The following is a 14489-nucleotide window of genomic DNA, read 5'->3' on the forward strand; positions in this document are numbered from 1 at the left end:
ATCTTAAAGAAGGCGGCTGAACACTTCCAAATTGCCACACAGGAGGCAGTGCCAGATTTGGACTTTGTTGAGGATATCCTAAAAGAAAAGCCTCCGGCCAGCCAGGCTATTCCATTATTAAATTCGATAAAGACGCCTTGCTCCTTCATGGTTAACGCCCGCTCAGACCAGTGCTGTTAATCCACGAGTGGAAAAGCTGTTTCGCCCTTCCCCTACTGACCCCCTCTGCATTAGGGGGCATGCCACTTAGGATTCATTAGTGGTTACAACAACGAGGAAGAGGGCAGGTGTCCCCTTGTCCACAAGCGAGGCACCACCTGATAAAGATTGTAAAAAGCTGTACGCATTGGGAAAAATGGTTACAACTGTTGCTGCATACTCCACATGCATAGCCAAGAATACCACACTGTTGGCTAGCTACTCAGATGTTCAATGGAACCTATTGTAGGAGGGCCTTCAAGAGGTCCCTGAACCTGTGCATGCTCGCTTACTTGCAATTGTATCTGAAGGCAAGCAGGTGAACCACAACATTCTAAAGAATACTTTGGATGCTGCTGAAACAGCTGGAAGGACTTTAGCCCAGGGCACCCTACTAAAATGGCATGCCTGGTTGAAGAACTCTGGTTTCAAGCCAGAAACCCAGGCATCTTTAATAAACAAGCTAGTGGAGGAAGGCAACTTGTTCGGCAAGGCTGTTGACCAGGTGCTGGAGACAGCAAAAAAGGAACTCGAGACTCTGAAAAGTTTGAGCCAAATTACTCAGAGGACTTTTCAGCAGAGAGGTGGAGCTTCTCGTTGCTCCTTTCGTGGTCAGTCCTACTCTCGCTCCCCTCACAACCAGTACAATTCTGGAAACAATTGGTCCTCATATCAGGGATCTACTTCCACCACCACGTACCCACCTAGAGGGCAACACTGTGGAAAAGGAAGGGGACGTAATTCCACGCCCAGAGGATCCCCGGCCTCTAGTAAAAAATGACTTCCGGATCCCCTCCCATGCATCCCCGGTTGGGGGACGTTTAACATCATTCCTGCAAGCAAGGGGATTAAATCAGAACAGTGGGTGCTCATGACGATCGCCCATGGGTACTGCATAGAGTTCAGCCGACCACCTCGATTCAGACTTCCGTGATCAAGACGCCTGACATCAGAACACCTCAGTATCCTGCTGGAAAAGGGCGCTATCGAAGTAGTCCCTCTTCTACAGGTAAACAAGTGTATTTATTCAGTGTACTTCCTTGTACCCAAAAAGGATCTCGCCATGCGCCCTGTGCTAGACTTGGCCCAGCAAACAAATTTGTCAAACCTCAAAAGTTTTGTATGGTCACACTGCAAGAAGTAATTCCTCTGACACAGGTGGATTTCATGGAAACATTGGACATGAAAGAGGCATACTTTCATATTTCAATGTTGCCTGCACACAGAAAATACCTAAGGTTCATGATGGAAGACAAACACTATCAGTTCAGGGTACTTCGCTTTGGCATTGCCTCAGCCCCCAAGGGTATTTGCAAAGATACTGGCAGTTGAAGCAGCACATCTGCGCAGGCAAGCCATTCCACTTTATCATTACCTCGATGACTGGCTCATAACAGTACAGAACATGCCTGTCAAACACTGAAACGACAATAGACCTCTTCAGTCTGGGATTCTCCATAAACAAGAAGAAAATCCAAGAAGAAAATCCAGCCTGGACCCCCGTCAAGTCGAGCAGTTTCTGGGGGCTCTAATTCAAAGAGAAGACTGCCTAGTCTTCCCCTCCGAGAGGGTCCAAAACATATTGTTTCAGATCACTCCGTATATAGCCAGTCGAGAGGTAACGGTACGCAAGGCCATGCGACTGTTCGGTATGGTGGTGTCCTGCATTTATTTGATTCCTCACGCGCATCTGTGCATGCGTCCCATGCAAGAGTGGCTCAGCAGCCAGTGGTGCCAGTCCAGCGGACAATGGGACGATCTAGTGGTTGTCTCGGCAGCCCTCGTTCTCTCTCTGCAGTGGCAATTGAGAGGAAGACCTTCATCACCCCTGCAGTGGAAGACACTCGCAACGGACGCATCTCATGGGGGCTCACCTGCTTCAGCAGACAGCGCACTGAATTTGGTGACCAGAGGTAGCATCCAACAATATAAATCTGTTGGCGCTCTTAGCCGTATTCAGCACTGAAAGCCTTTCAAACACAGCTGCAGGGGAAGACGGTCCTGATACTCAGACAGCACTACAGCCATGTACTACTTGAACAAGCAAGAGGGCACTCACTCTCCAGGGCTATCCAAACTGTCACAGAACATTTGGAAGTGTTTCTCAGAAACAAGATGTTCCTGTTATCCCAACACGTTCCAAGGGAACTCAGTCTTCTGGCGGAAGAACTCGCCAGAGACTTCCCACTGCCCTTAGAGTACCAATGGCGACTACACAGACAGTCTCCAACGTTTTTCGCAGAACGGGGCTTCCCAGAGATCGATCTGTACGCAACTCTGGAGAGCGCGCAATGCCAAGACTACGCCTCCAGGTACCCACAGAACCGATCCAAGGGGAACGGTCTCTGGATAACATGGTCAGGGAGATTTGGTTACGCTTACTCCCCAATCCGCCTGCCCCCGACTCCCCTACTCAACATGATCGTGCACAAGACGCACCAGGAACCAGTCGCTATGATTTTTGGTGGCCCCGATGTGGGCCTGCCAACCCTGGTTCTCGAATCTGATGGAAATGTCTCTATCTCCTCCAATGAAACTGCCTTGCCCTTACAACATGTTATCTCAGGACAAGGGGAAGACACTTCGTCCATGCTGCAAACCCTGAATTTAGCGGCCTGGCTCCTGAGGTCCTAGTTTGGGCACCTCCAACTTCCTGTGAGATGCATGGGCATACTGAGGGAGGCAAGAAAACGCAATACCCGATATTGCTACTCCAGTAAATGGAAGAGGTGTGTTATCTAGTGTAATTCCAAGAACAATCATCCCATTAACTGCTCACCTACGCATATTGTGTTGTACCCGACTCACTTACTAGACTCAGGCCTGGGTTTCATTCACTGAAGTTTCACTTAGCTGCACTCTCAGCCTACACTACGTCACAACAGTGTTGTGGTGGAAAATATTAGTTATTAAGGCTTTCACGGAAGGGGTTAAAAGGATTCATCCCCCCATTTCTAACCCGGCTCCCGGATGGGACCTAAATGTGGTATTGACTAGACTTATGGGGTCTCCCTTTGAGCCTATGCATAAAGCAAGGCTCTTACCTACAAGACCGTCTTCCTAGTGGCAATCACTTCAATAAGAAGAGTCAGTGAACTACAGGCCCTTTCGGTTCTAGACCCTTTTGTTACAGTTCACAACGATAAGGTGGTTCTGCGCACTCACCCTCGATTTGCGCCAAAATTCATTTCCAAGTGAACCAGTCTATAGAACTGCCAACTTTCTTCCACAACCCCACTAACGTGGCAGAGAGAAGCCTACACACATTAGATGTGCGCAGGGCAGTCTTGTACTATCTGGAAAGGACTAAATCACTTAGAAATACAAACCAGTTTTTCATGTTAGTGGCAGCTGGTAGGGAAGGGGACCCTGTCTCTAAATCGGCCATCTCAAGGTGGCTTGTCAATTGCATCTCACTGTTTCTCTCTTGCTAAGAGAGAACTGCCTGTCAACCCTAGAGCACTCTACTCGAGGCACTGGGGTTTCCATAGCATTAATTGCAAATGTTCCCCTCAAATCTATTTGCAAAGCGGCAACCTGGAGTTCTGTACACACCTTTACAAAACGCTATTGCCTAAACAACTCATTCAAGGTCTGATTCTCAGGTGGGACAAGCAGTACTAAGACATCTTTTCATTACTGTTCCTTCTCACAACCCACCTCCAACTCCGGGTACTGCTCGCTAGTCTATGCGATTAACAAGCATCAGAAGACATGCATTACTTACCGTAATAGCATTTCTGATGATTGTACCTGCTTAGATTCACGTGCACCCACTCTTCCTTCCCGCTCAGATGGAAGGAACATAGACATCTTACTACTTTCTCTCTTTTCTGTACTCACTCACGATGGTTATAAGGCTCCCTCACGGCAGAAAAAAATACAATCGGAGGGACCACCACGCATGAGGGATTTTTGGGTAGACTACATGTCACATTAGGAATAGTGTTACAAGCACGCCCATGTCGATGTCCCCTTTCTGATCCTCGAAAGACAAGATGCAATACTCTGCGGTTAACACTAGATGTCAGACTATATGCACAGCATGTGAATCTAAGCAGATGCAATCAGAAATGCTATTACGGTAAGTAATGCATGTCATATATCTCTCTCTCCCTGGTCGGTGCTAGAATACCCATCAACAGTAGCTTATTTGCCCACTATTCAGTGCTAAACTCTTTTGTATGGCACACGACTAGCGCTGCTGTGTACTGGTTAACACTGTTTGTTTGTGACATGTTTCCTAAACAAATAAAAATAGCTTAAGTTTGTACAACCGATGCTATAAATGTAGATCTAGAATTAATTTCAGAATGCTAGCTTGGACTGGTGAGTTATCCTTTCTAAATGGTAGGTATGATTCAGTGTTCTGAGGTGACTTTTTTGTGTATGTCTGACTGTTAGTGTAGTCTGAAAATATTGCATTATGATGGAATATTTAATTGGAATAATTTCCATCTAGAAAAATCTAATGGCGAAATTACTCCTGCTGACGAAGACTCTGCGGATACCAAGACAGTTATTCCTCTGATGAATGCCCACATCCCGAAATGTGACACTGGATGTGTTGAGTCTCTTTTGGGCCTTAAAAACATCCTTTCACCGTCAGAAGATTTGATGTCATTTATTAAGGTAATTTGTAAAAGTGTTGCCTAATGGCTTGATATTTCTCTTGCGTAAAGCAACAAAGGGGGAACCTTCACTGTTTTCTTCTGCGCACACACTTGTTTACTGACAGTTCATGAATCCACACCATCTTAAGTGTCTTGTCACAGGACCATGTGTTCCCTAGGGCTGTAGAGTCTTGATTGGAACACGATTTTATAGCTTCAGATCCAACCAGATGAGGCCATGTTTCTGATACTAGTCATGCGTCAAAGAATTTGAAGGGAGCCAAACACACACATGTACTTCCTGAGCTTGCAATATGACATTCCGTTTAAAGCGTTCTGAACCTGGACTGGTTTGCCCCAGTAGTGAATGATAAGGTGGTAGACAGTTTCTGGTGTCCTGATTTCTCTCCTTCACAACTAGTGGAGTAGCCTTGACCGGGAAAAGCTCCTCCAAAAGAGTGTTACTTTAAGACATGCCGTATGTGGCCGGTGCATGCCAGCATCCCTCCATGCACCAAGCCTTACTGCCTCCTGTCCCCAGTTGTCACCATCTGTCACGTCCTAGTCCATTTATCTGTCCTATCAGTTCGATATAAAAGTGCTTTCTCCACGTGCTGCCATTTTTATTTTTTGGGTTCTATTTTCTCCTTGCTTTCAACCATCTCAGAGACACATTTCTATTAACTTGGTTTTTATTTTTCTAATACTGCCTCCCTCTTCATATGGCATTCACGTTGGGTTCTAGTTGGTGCATAAGATGCTGTTCACTGTTTTAGTGGCTGACCATCAGAGCATTTGTGAACTGTCTCAAGAACTTATATCCAGTAAGCTTCTGTCAGTTTTGTGTTGGAATCAACATACGTCACTGAAGTCGTACTTTATTGCCATGCTGAACAGGGGTCCAGTACGTGGGGCCTCTATGGACTTTTTGGAACGATAGACACAGCCTTCTGTTACGAGTGATTCAACATTGCCTCTCTGCACCTGAGATAAGGTTGTGCCTCCAGTGCTAAAAGTCCTAATGACCTTTCAGAAGTACGCATTAGGCACACTCATTTGCATATACCTCTTGGTGGGAAAGGAACATGATGCAAGGTTTGGTCCGGATTGCAAGCTTTTCGCACAAGACGCAGCATAGACTGTACCGCAGAGAGATGATCTGTGGAAGCATGTCATCTAAGAATGTGAAGTCTACCTCCTTATGGGTGTGGTGCCTATCATTCAGGGTTTTTGCACCAAAGGGGTCTAGACCAGATACAATTCCACTCTGACGTTCCAAGCTACAATTAAGGTAGGATCATAGACTGTTTTTTCTGGAGGTATCCCCTGATGAGTCTCTTAGCTATGTAGCCATCTAGCATGGAGCAGGCGTTACCTGCTGAAGACTTCGTTCAGAACTCCTTGCCAAATCCTTAGATTTTCCATAGGAGATCTCTAAAGATAAACCCTTTGTGCTAATGGGTTGTAGTCCTGCATAATCTGTTGGGGTTTCCAGAGCCCCTAACAAAAGCAAAAGGCTGGTTTAGAACCAAAAACTGTCATCCATCTGAGACAAAGGCTCTAAGGTTTTGGAGTGTCAAGGTAGAAGAATTATCCAAATGCAACTCTAGCGCTAAAACAAATTAACTGTCTTGGCTGCTTATGACATCCGAAATTGGGAAATGGACAAGATTGCCAAACTTCTACCTCCTGAGATTTGAGGAATTATTATTTTGGCTTTGAGGGAGAGGAGGTTGCATTAACAGACACCACCACTAGCACTTTTAACTGCTCTGTATGTATGCACCTATAAAACATTTACACAGCTCTTTGGTGAGGACTTTGAAACAATAGATCATAAGGGGCTGACTACGTTCCCACCAAGGGAAAGACCATCATGTCTTGATTTGTGGCTGTGACAAAGCAGTCGAGTGTCACTCAAGGGAGAATAATGCTGGTGGTGAAGTACAGTTAGTCGCAATATGCAACCCAAGAGAATATGCTGCACAGGCATAGTGAAAATAATACTTTGTTGTAAAAATGTACAGAAATCATACTTAAGTAGGGGTGTGGCCAAGCGGCACCTAAGATGGCGGCTTGAGTGAGAGGCTCCTCTGAACAGCGAGATCATATTTCAAATATGGGCAATTAATGTTAATAACATTTCAAAAACATTGAAATACCCTACATAGCAGCAGGTCTTCACATTGTTATGTTTCCGAGTTGAAACATCCACAGAATTTGCTTACTTGAAGATAAGAGGCTTTGTGTGTGAGGAAACGCGACTTTCGCATCCCGCTAAATCCTTCTCTCTCAGATCTTCCTCTGGACTTCCAGGGTGCGGCATCTCGGAAAGAATAAAGAAAACTACCTCATCATCCTTGGCAGCAGCGTGCGCATTTTGCCGGTGAGTATTCGCAGTCTATCCCTCCTCACTGAGGTAATCTTCCCGAGCAGTTTCCGAAACACACTTTGCAGTGGCCCCCATTATCTCAGAGATACGCTCACAGGGGAAGCATTCTGGTCACCCTCTTTTTGCCTGTGTCTTTAATCTTCATTGCGTGCCTTCTCCGCTCGCCATGGTACATGCTTTATCCCTCACACGGCTTACTGGCTTCCTGCTTCACAGCGTAACAAATCATGTTGCACCCTGGCTTCAATGTAATCTCTGCGGCCTACTGATTACTGATACCTGGTGGGTAAAAAATATACAGGCTTCATATTCAATTCATCTATCTGACATTTTTTATCTGCGTTTCTTCAGAAATATGGCTGATGCCAAACAGCCCAATAATCAGATAAATCTTCACTTTGTGCATGGAGAAGATTCTAGAAGAACTTGGTCATATTAGCTCTTCCATTTCCACATTTTCTCGTTACTCCAACATTCAGGATGAAATTAAAGATTTTAAGCACAAAATAAAAATGTAGATTAGATGAAGCTGAGGAAAGAATTTGTCGTTGAAGACCAAAAAAAGGCAGCAAATAATTCAACTTTATGCCGCAGAATTAGAAGGCAGAAGCAGTAGACAACATACTCTTTGGGGGGGAACCCTGAATGCAGAAGCACATGACCCTATAGATTTTCTTACCAAATAGAGCCCCTCTACCTTAGGAATTACTTTCTCGCCCCCTTGGAACTGCAACAAGCTCATCGAATAAGGCCCCGGTACTCGGTCAATAAATCTACTGCCAGAGCATTTATTGCCTGCTTTCTGAGACATCAACAAGCGTGCCAAACTTTTATAACTGCCAGGAAAAATTCTCCAATCCTTTATCAAGGGCATAGGATCATAATCTCTCCAGACTTCTCCAAAATTCCCCAATCCAAAAGGAAGACATTTCTGGATATGAGACCTCTCATGAAGACCCTGGGTATCAGATCAGATATGGACTGCTTGAACCCACGAAAATGATGATTACCATACCGGATGGACCAACCAAAGAATTCATGGAACCCAGCAATCTCTACAACCTGCTACAGACTCTTCAATCTACCCCGATGGATACTACCTCTTTGCAATCAACATCCTGCTCCATTTTGTCTGACCCTCTCTCCATTGCCTCCTGTTTCACCTATCCTCATCTGCCTATGTCAAAAATGTGTTATATATTTCCTCTATTTCCTAATCTTCTCCCTTTTTCTGTAATCTTAGAGATTATCTATACCTCCTGTCCACTAGTCCTTTATCACTCTCGTCTTGTTAGTCTCTGTGCTCTTATATCCCCTATGATACTTCTTTTACTATTTCTTCTCATTTCTACTACCTATTTTTCCATACATCATTACATCAACCTTAATATATTCCTTTCATTCTCCTTTCTGTTCTCCTCCCTATTGTTATGGTCCCTCCCAGCTGTTCTTCCCCACACACCCTAGTGGTTCTTTAATGCATACAAAACTCTTAATTTGTCTGTTCATTAAGTGTTTAGCGACATATATATGGACTGCATACTTTGGTCAATTCATATACTTTATGATTATTACTCAACTCACAAAAATGAAGGTTGATATAGCTTGCCTTCAAGAGACCCATCTAGATTCAGACAGTGAAAACCTCAAAATTAACACATTATGGATTAGCCACACATTCTCAAACGCCCTAGACAAAAAAGGTGGGGGTCTCCATCCTGACTAACAAACACCTCACCTTCCCCCTCATCAGTGAAGATAAAGCTCCAGAAGGCCGCTGGATCATTATTGAAGCAACTATCAACAGCTTACCAGTAACTATAATTAATGTACATGGTCCCACCGCTCCAACCCTTCCACCCCCCTGTTTTGGTCCAGCTTTAAAGCAAAACTTCTTCAGGCGTCGACGTCTTCTTCTTCGAAGACTTCACAGGCTCCAACGGTCTCGAGGGCGTCGAGGACCGGACCTGGAACGGGCATGACTAGAACAATTCCCCTTGTCCGAGCGGGACCTTTCCCGCGAATCGTGCTGACCACCCGAGCCCGAAGGCGTACGAGGGGTGTCTCGAATACGGTCACGGCCGACTCCTCTCAGAGGCGCGGACGGACTAGAGTCCTGCGATTCAAAAATCGGCAACATCTCCTTACGGAAGGAAGCCCATTCCTCAGGAGTCGAAAGCTTGGTGGGACAAGCAACCTGCCGACGGGCACCGTCCTCAGACGAGGACCGGAAAGGCGACCGATGACGGGGATTCCGTGAGTGCCTCAAAGAGGCAGAGGAATGGCGGAACCTACTCCGGGACAGAGACCTCCCGGACCGACGACAATGCGGAGAGTCACCCCTTGAATCGTCCTTCGAAAGCCCAGAGGACCTCGGCTTACAAGGCTTGGTCACCTTACCAACAGAAAGCTTCTTATGCTCCCGCAAGGCCTTCGACGTAAGCGACTGACAGTCTACACAATCATCCGTGTCGTGGTCCTCATCGAGGCACAAGAGGCAGGTGTCGTGCGAGTCCGTCAACGACATCTTGGACCCGCAGACCCGACACTTCTTAAAACCCGGCCGCGGGGTGGAAGAAGACGAAGACATCATGAATCTTCACAAACGAACGGGTTTGAAGAACCGAAAGAACAATAACTCGGAAGAACCGAGGCATGCCGAGATCTCCGAAGCGAACACGGAATGCGTCCTACTTATAACATCCGGTGACGTCGGCTCGACGGAGGCCCTCGAGCACAGCGCATCGACGTCATCGACGCAGACGCCGAAAATTTTCCAAAGCAGCACAGCTGTGATGATTATCTGTCATAGATACGGAATACGTCGGAGGACCATCCCATCGAAAGAACGTTACCAGGTAAGAGTAACTTGTTCTTTTATGTGGCGATGTTAATCAAATCATGGATTTCACCCTAGATCGGAAATCTACCTCCAATTTTGTCCAATCCAAATCCCGCGATCATTTGCTCAATATGATACATAACCTTAACTTGATTTACTCTTGGTGTTTCTGCCATCCAGACACAACGATTTTACATTCTACACTCCCCCTCATCACACTCTAGACTTGATTACATCTTTGTTAACCCTTCATTAACCTCTGCCATTATTAATTCTGAAATCTGCCCCATTACCATTTCCGATCATGCCCCTGTCTCTAGTTTTAGAATGGATACCTATACCCAAACTCTCCCCAAAATGGAAATGTAACTCCTTCCTCCTTAAGGATAGCTCCTACATTCAGAAAACTAACTTTCATTGAGGATTTTCTTCTCCACAATAGTCCAGAACATACTTCCTTCCACAACAGTTGGGATGCTTTCAAAGCCACTACTCTGCTACTAAAAAGCACTAATTTGAATCCACTCATAACACACTATTAACCTCCATTAAAGATCTTGAGAGAGTATACTATGGCAACCCAGATCCCACTATAGAAGAAAACCTCCTGAATAAATGTATTGAATTCAATAAATAGATAAAGCGGCTAATTCTATACTCGGATCTAAATTACATAGTACCAACAAAGCTGGAAAAATGTTGACATCTTATCTAAAAAAAAAAAGAAAAATCGCTCATCACTCACATCACCTCTTCTGAGGGTAAGAGACTAACACATTGATATAAATGGAGCCTTTCTAGACTTCTATTCCAACCTATATTCCTCTGACACCTCTATAAAAGAATCAGAAATTCAGAGATCGAGGAGGGTGAAAAGACCAGTTGACCAAACGGACGGTAACCAGGTGAGCGGTAGGGAGACCATGAAGTAGAGCTGAGAAGTAATGTATACGAGAAAAGATGAGCAATAATGTTTAGTTGTGTGCAAAGAAAGAACAGGCACAGCAAATATTAAATAAAGCATAGCAAGAGGATCAGACATTGTTAGAAATGTGGAGGGAAAAAGAGAGATGGGGATCAAAGATGACACCTAGGTGACGCACAGATGAAAAAAGACGAAGAGGGAAAGAGCAGATGCAGGAGGAATGGAAGTAGCAGGGAAGAAGGGAACCTCTGAGGGTTTGAGATGAAGGAAATTTGTATATCCAAAGCTGACTATCCGAGACGGACAGAGACGGATAGTGAAGCAAGTCAGAAAAAGAGAAGAAACAAAGTTGAAGTATCACTGGCGTAGAGCTGGAATGAGAATTCATAGGAGACGAGTAGTGAGAGGGATGGTATAGAAACAAGAGAAGGGGACCATGAACAACCTTGAGGAACCCCATAGAGAAGAGGGCTGTGGGGATGAACTGTTACCAGAACAAGAGACAGAATAAGAATGATTAGAGAGATGGGATTGAAACCATTAGAGATCCGAGCCAGAAAAAACAGGTTTTAGGATGGAAAAAATAAGTTGTCAACAGTATCAAACTCATCTGAGAGGTCGAGAGGAATAAGAATATAGGAGAGCTTAGAGTGACAAGTAGTGAGAATAGTGATGGAGACCTGCAGGAGGGCAGTTGCGGTGTAGCGAGAGGGGAAAATAGACTGGAGAGGTGGGAGACGAGAATTAAGATGGAGGTTGAGACCTGAGACTAAACGGTACGCTCCGAGCTTGGAGAGAAATGGAAGAGGAGAAATGGGGCAGAAATTAGCAGGGGGAGAAGGGACAAGGGAGGTTTTTTATAGATGGTTTTTATAGATGGAAAGAATAGTAGCGTGTTTAGATTGCGAAGGAAAACATGAGTGAGAGAAGAATTAATGATGGAAGTAGATTTGTTGAGGGAAGTGGGTCAGACGGGGGGGAAAAGCAGTAGGTTGGGCCCGAGCAAGGAAGTCCTAATCCGAAAGAGGAAAAAAGACGATTAAGAAGGGGAGCTTATGGATAAAAAGGACTGGGTGTAACAGGTTGAGTGGAGGAGTGAAAACAAACTTCAGGGTAAAATAGTTGGCAAAGTCAGAGAAAGAAAGGTAGATGAGGGAATGGTTTGTGGCAGCTGAGACAACACGGCTGAGATGGAGCTAGTGAGAGAGCTAAAGTGAGTTCAGAGAAATGGTTCTTTTTACCTGGGGGCCAGGATTGTTCATAAGAGTGGAGGAAAGAGAAGATGGAGATGAGAGGGGGGCTGAGACCTTTCCCATTGCCGTTCAGCTTTGCGAAGACTCTGGTTGTGAGAGGAATGAGCCAAGGCATGGTAGGGGGATGAGAAGGGTCCCGTGAAGGAGCAGGAAGGGTAAGAAGGGTCGAGTAGATTGGAGGGACGGTGAAACAGATTTTCATCCTCAGGAGAGCAAAAAGGAAGGAATGGAGGAGAAGTTTGAAGGGAGGAGAGAAAAGGAGGACTGAAGGAGCAAAGATTACGACTGATGTTGGAATTTGAAGGGGAAAATTGAGGATGAAGGAAGGTAGAGAGGACATCTGCTCAATGGATACGGTGCAATCAACAGGACAAAGTCCTGAGGCAAACCGCAGTTATGGGTTAAAGCCAATTTAGTAATAGTACACCACAGATGTGGCCAAATAAGCAACCAACCCCAGGGAACAACGATGGAGACAGTTTCAAGCAAAATACAAGGAGACCAGAGAAGGATGGTTTCAAAGCAGGATTGAGGCCATTGGAAGTCGGTGAAAATTTGCATTAGAGTGCCTGCAACACCCATGTTGCTCCTGGACTCCATCGACTAAGGACTTCTGAACAATATAGCAGGACCCGAGGGACAAGAATTTAAGGCACCATTCTCTGAAGATTGGGTACAGAGATGATGGGAGTACCCAGCAAGTACATAGATTTGTTTTGCAAGGTAGGGACAAGGATCCAGTAGCCAGGGACTTCAACCAGCAAAATCGGCAACATAAAAGGCACTAGGAAGTTGGAGGAACCTTACCAGTGGATCCAGCGCCTCAAGGAACAAAATGGTGCAGCCAGCCAACAAACTACGATTGCATGATGGGGCACCCTAAGGGCTGATGTAGTGTAGTGGTGAGCCACCACTCTAACAGGCGAGGGAGGCGCTTGTCCAAGAAAAATTTGAGGGGACGAATGGAGCAGTGACCTAGACACTGACAAAGCGCAGGATAGCCAGCAAGGCAGACCAGGGGTTGGGCGAGGAAAAGACCAGCAAGGATTACAACAGCCAAAAGAAGGACACTGAGAGAAAGGACAAAAACTGTTCTGCCAATATGGCCAAACCTGAACCTTGGCAGCAGTAGCCAAGCTTCGTAACAATCCTCCAGTAATTCAGGTAAGAATCTGAGAAATTTTCCTCCGGTCTCCCTTGAACACATTTGTTCTGGCACACAGATTTTTGTGGCCAGCCACAAATCGTCAAACACTCTAGTCCACCCTCACCGGATGTGTAATGGGCATGTCTGGGATGCGAAACCAGGCTTGGCCAGGTTAAACCTCTCTAGAGCAGGGGTCTGCATCCTTTGGCTCACCGGATGTTTTCGACTAAAACACCCATGGTGCCCTACCATTGACTATTGGCTATGACCGATGGGAGTTGTAGTACCAAACTTCTGGGTAGTCAAAGGCTGCAGACCCTGCTCCACCGGGTGCAAGACCGGGGGTCAGAGTCGGCCCTCATCAGCACAACAGCCATTTTAGACCTGCCTTGTTCCCCCTCAAAGGGGATGGCCCAAAACAAAATTAATTGGTACCCTGATGGCTACGATACTGGTGCATTTTGCTACCAAGCAGGTGGACTACTCAATCCTAATAAAGCCAAAACTAAATTACAGCTACCACCATCCTACACTTGTAGGGTGATGGAATCACACTGGGACCAAAATGGGGTGCTTAAAAAGCACCCTGGTCCTAGGAGCCATATGTGCTACCTTATGTCATAATGTGAAACAGGGTTGCAGTGGGACATCAGTAGAACACCCTCTATTAGCAAACATAAAGATACAAAAGAACCAGCTAGGGAAAAGCAAAGCATTTAGGGATCCCTTGATGGGTAAAAACTCAGAAATTGGAATTCTGTTCTAAGCGGTACATACTGATATTCAAGAAAAGGCCATTGACCTCCCTTTGGATGGGAGAACAGTTTTTTCCTTCAACTGATGTCCAGCAAACCTGTATGACTACAGTTACAACCATATCCCCAAGTGCCCCTTTACCTGTTAGTATGTCTGCCACAAAGCGCTTTGAAACACATTGTGTATAGGCGCTATCATATCCTATACCTACTTGGCTTTCAAGATTGGGCTGTTTACAAATGGCATACATTTGGATACTACATATTCAATAGTTTTATCAAAAAGAAAGTGTTCACTCGCATATGCTTCTTCTTATCTGAAGGCTGTGACAAAAATGACTTGAGAATTCAGGGGAAGGGGGTG

The 14489-nt window shown here is 45.4% G+C and overlaps 1 protein-coding gene across 1 annotated transcript in view; it reads left to right on the forward strand.

Annotated features, from left to right (window-relative positions):
- ATAD5 (ATPase family AAA domain containing 5) overlaps positions 1-14489 on the forward strand; it is a 648582-nt gene that overhangs the window by 503481 nt on the left and 130612 nt on the right. Inside the window, exon 20 of the mRNA XM_069654960.1 lies at positions 4661-4830. Within this exon, the coding sequence (XP_069511061.1) occupies positions 4661-4830 (170 nt within the window). The remainder of the gene's footprint in view (positions 1-4660; positions 4831-14489) is intronic.

The sequence above is a fragment of the Ambystoma mexicanum genome, chromosome 3q (assembly GCF_040938575.1).
Source record: "Ambystoma mexicanum isolate Mex_15411 chromosome 3q, UKY_AmexF1_1, whole genome shotgun sequence".
NCBI classification, from domain to species: Eukaryota; Metazoa; Chordata; class Amphibia; order Caudata; family Ambystomatidae; genus Ambystoma; species Ambystoma mexicanum.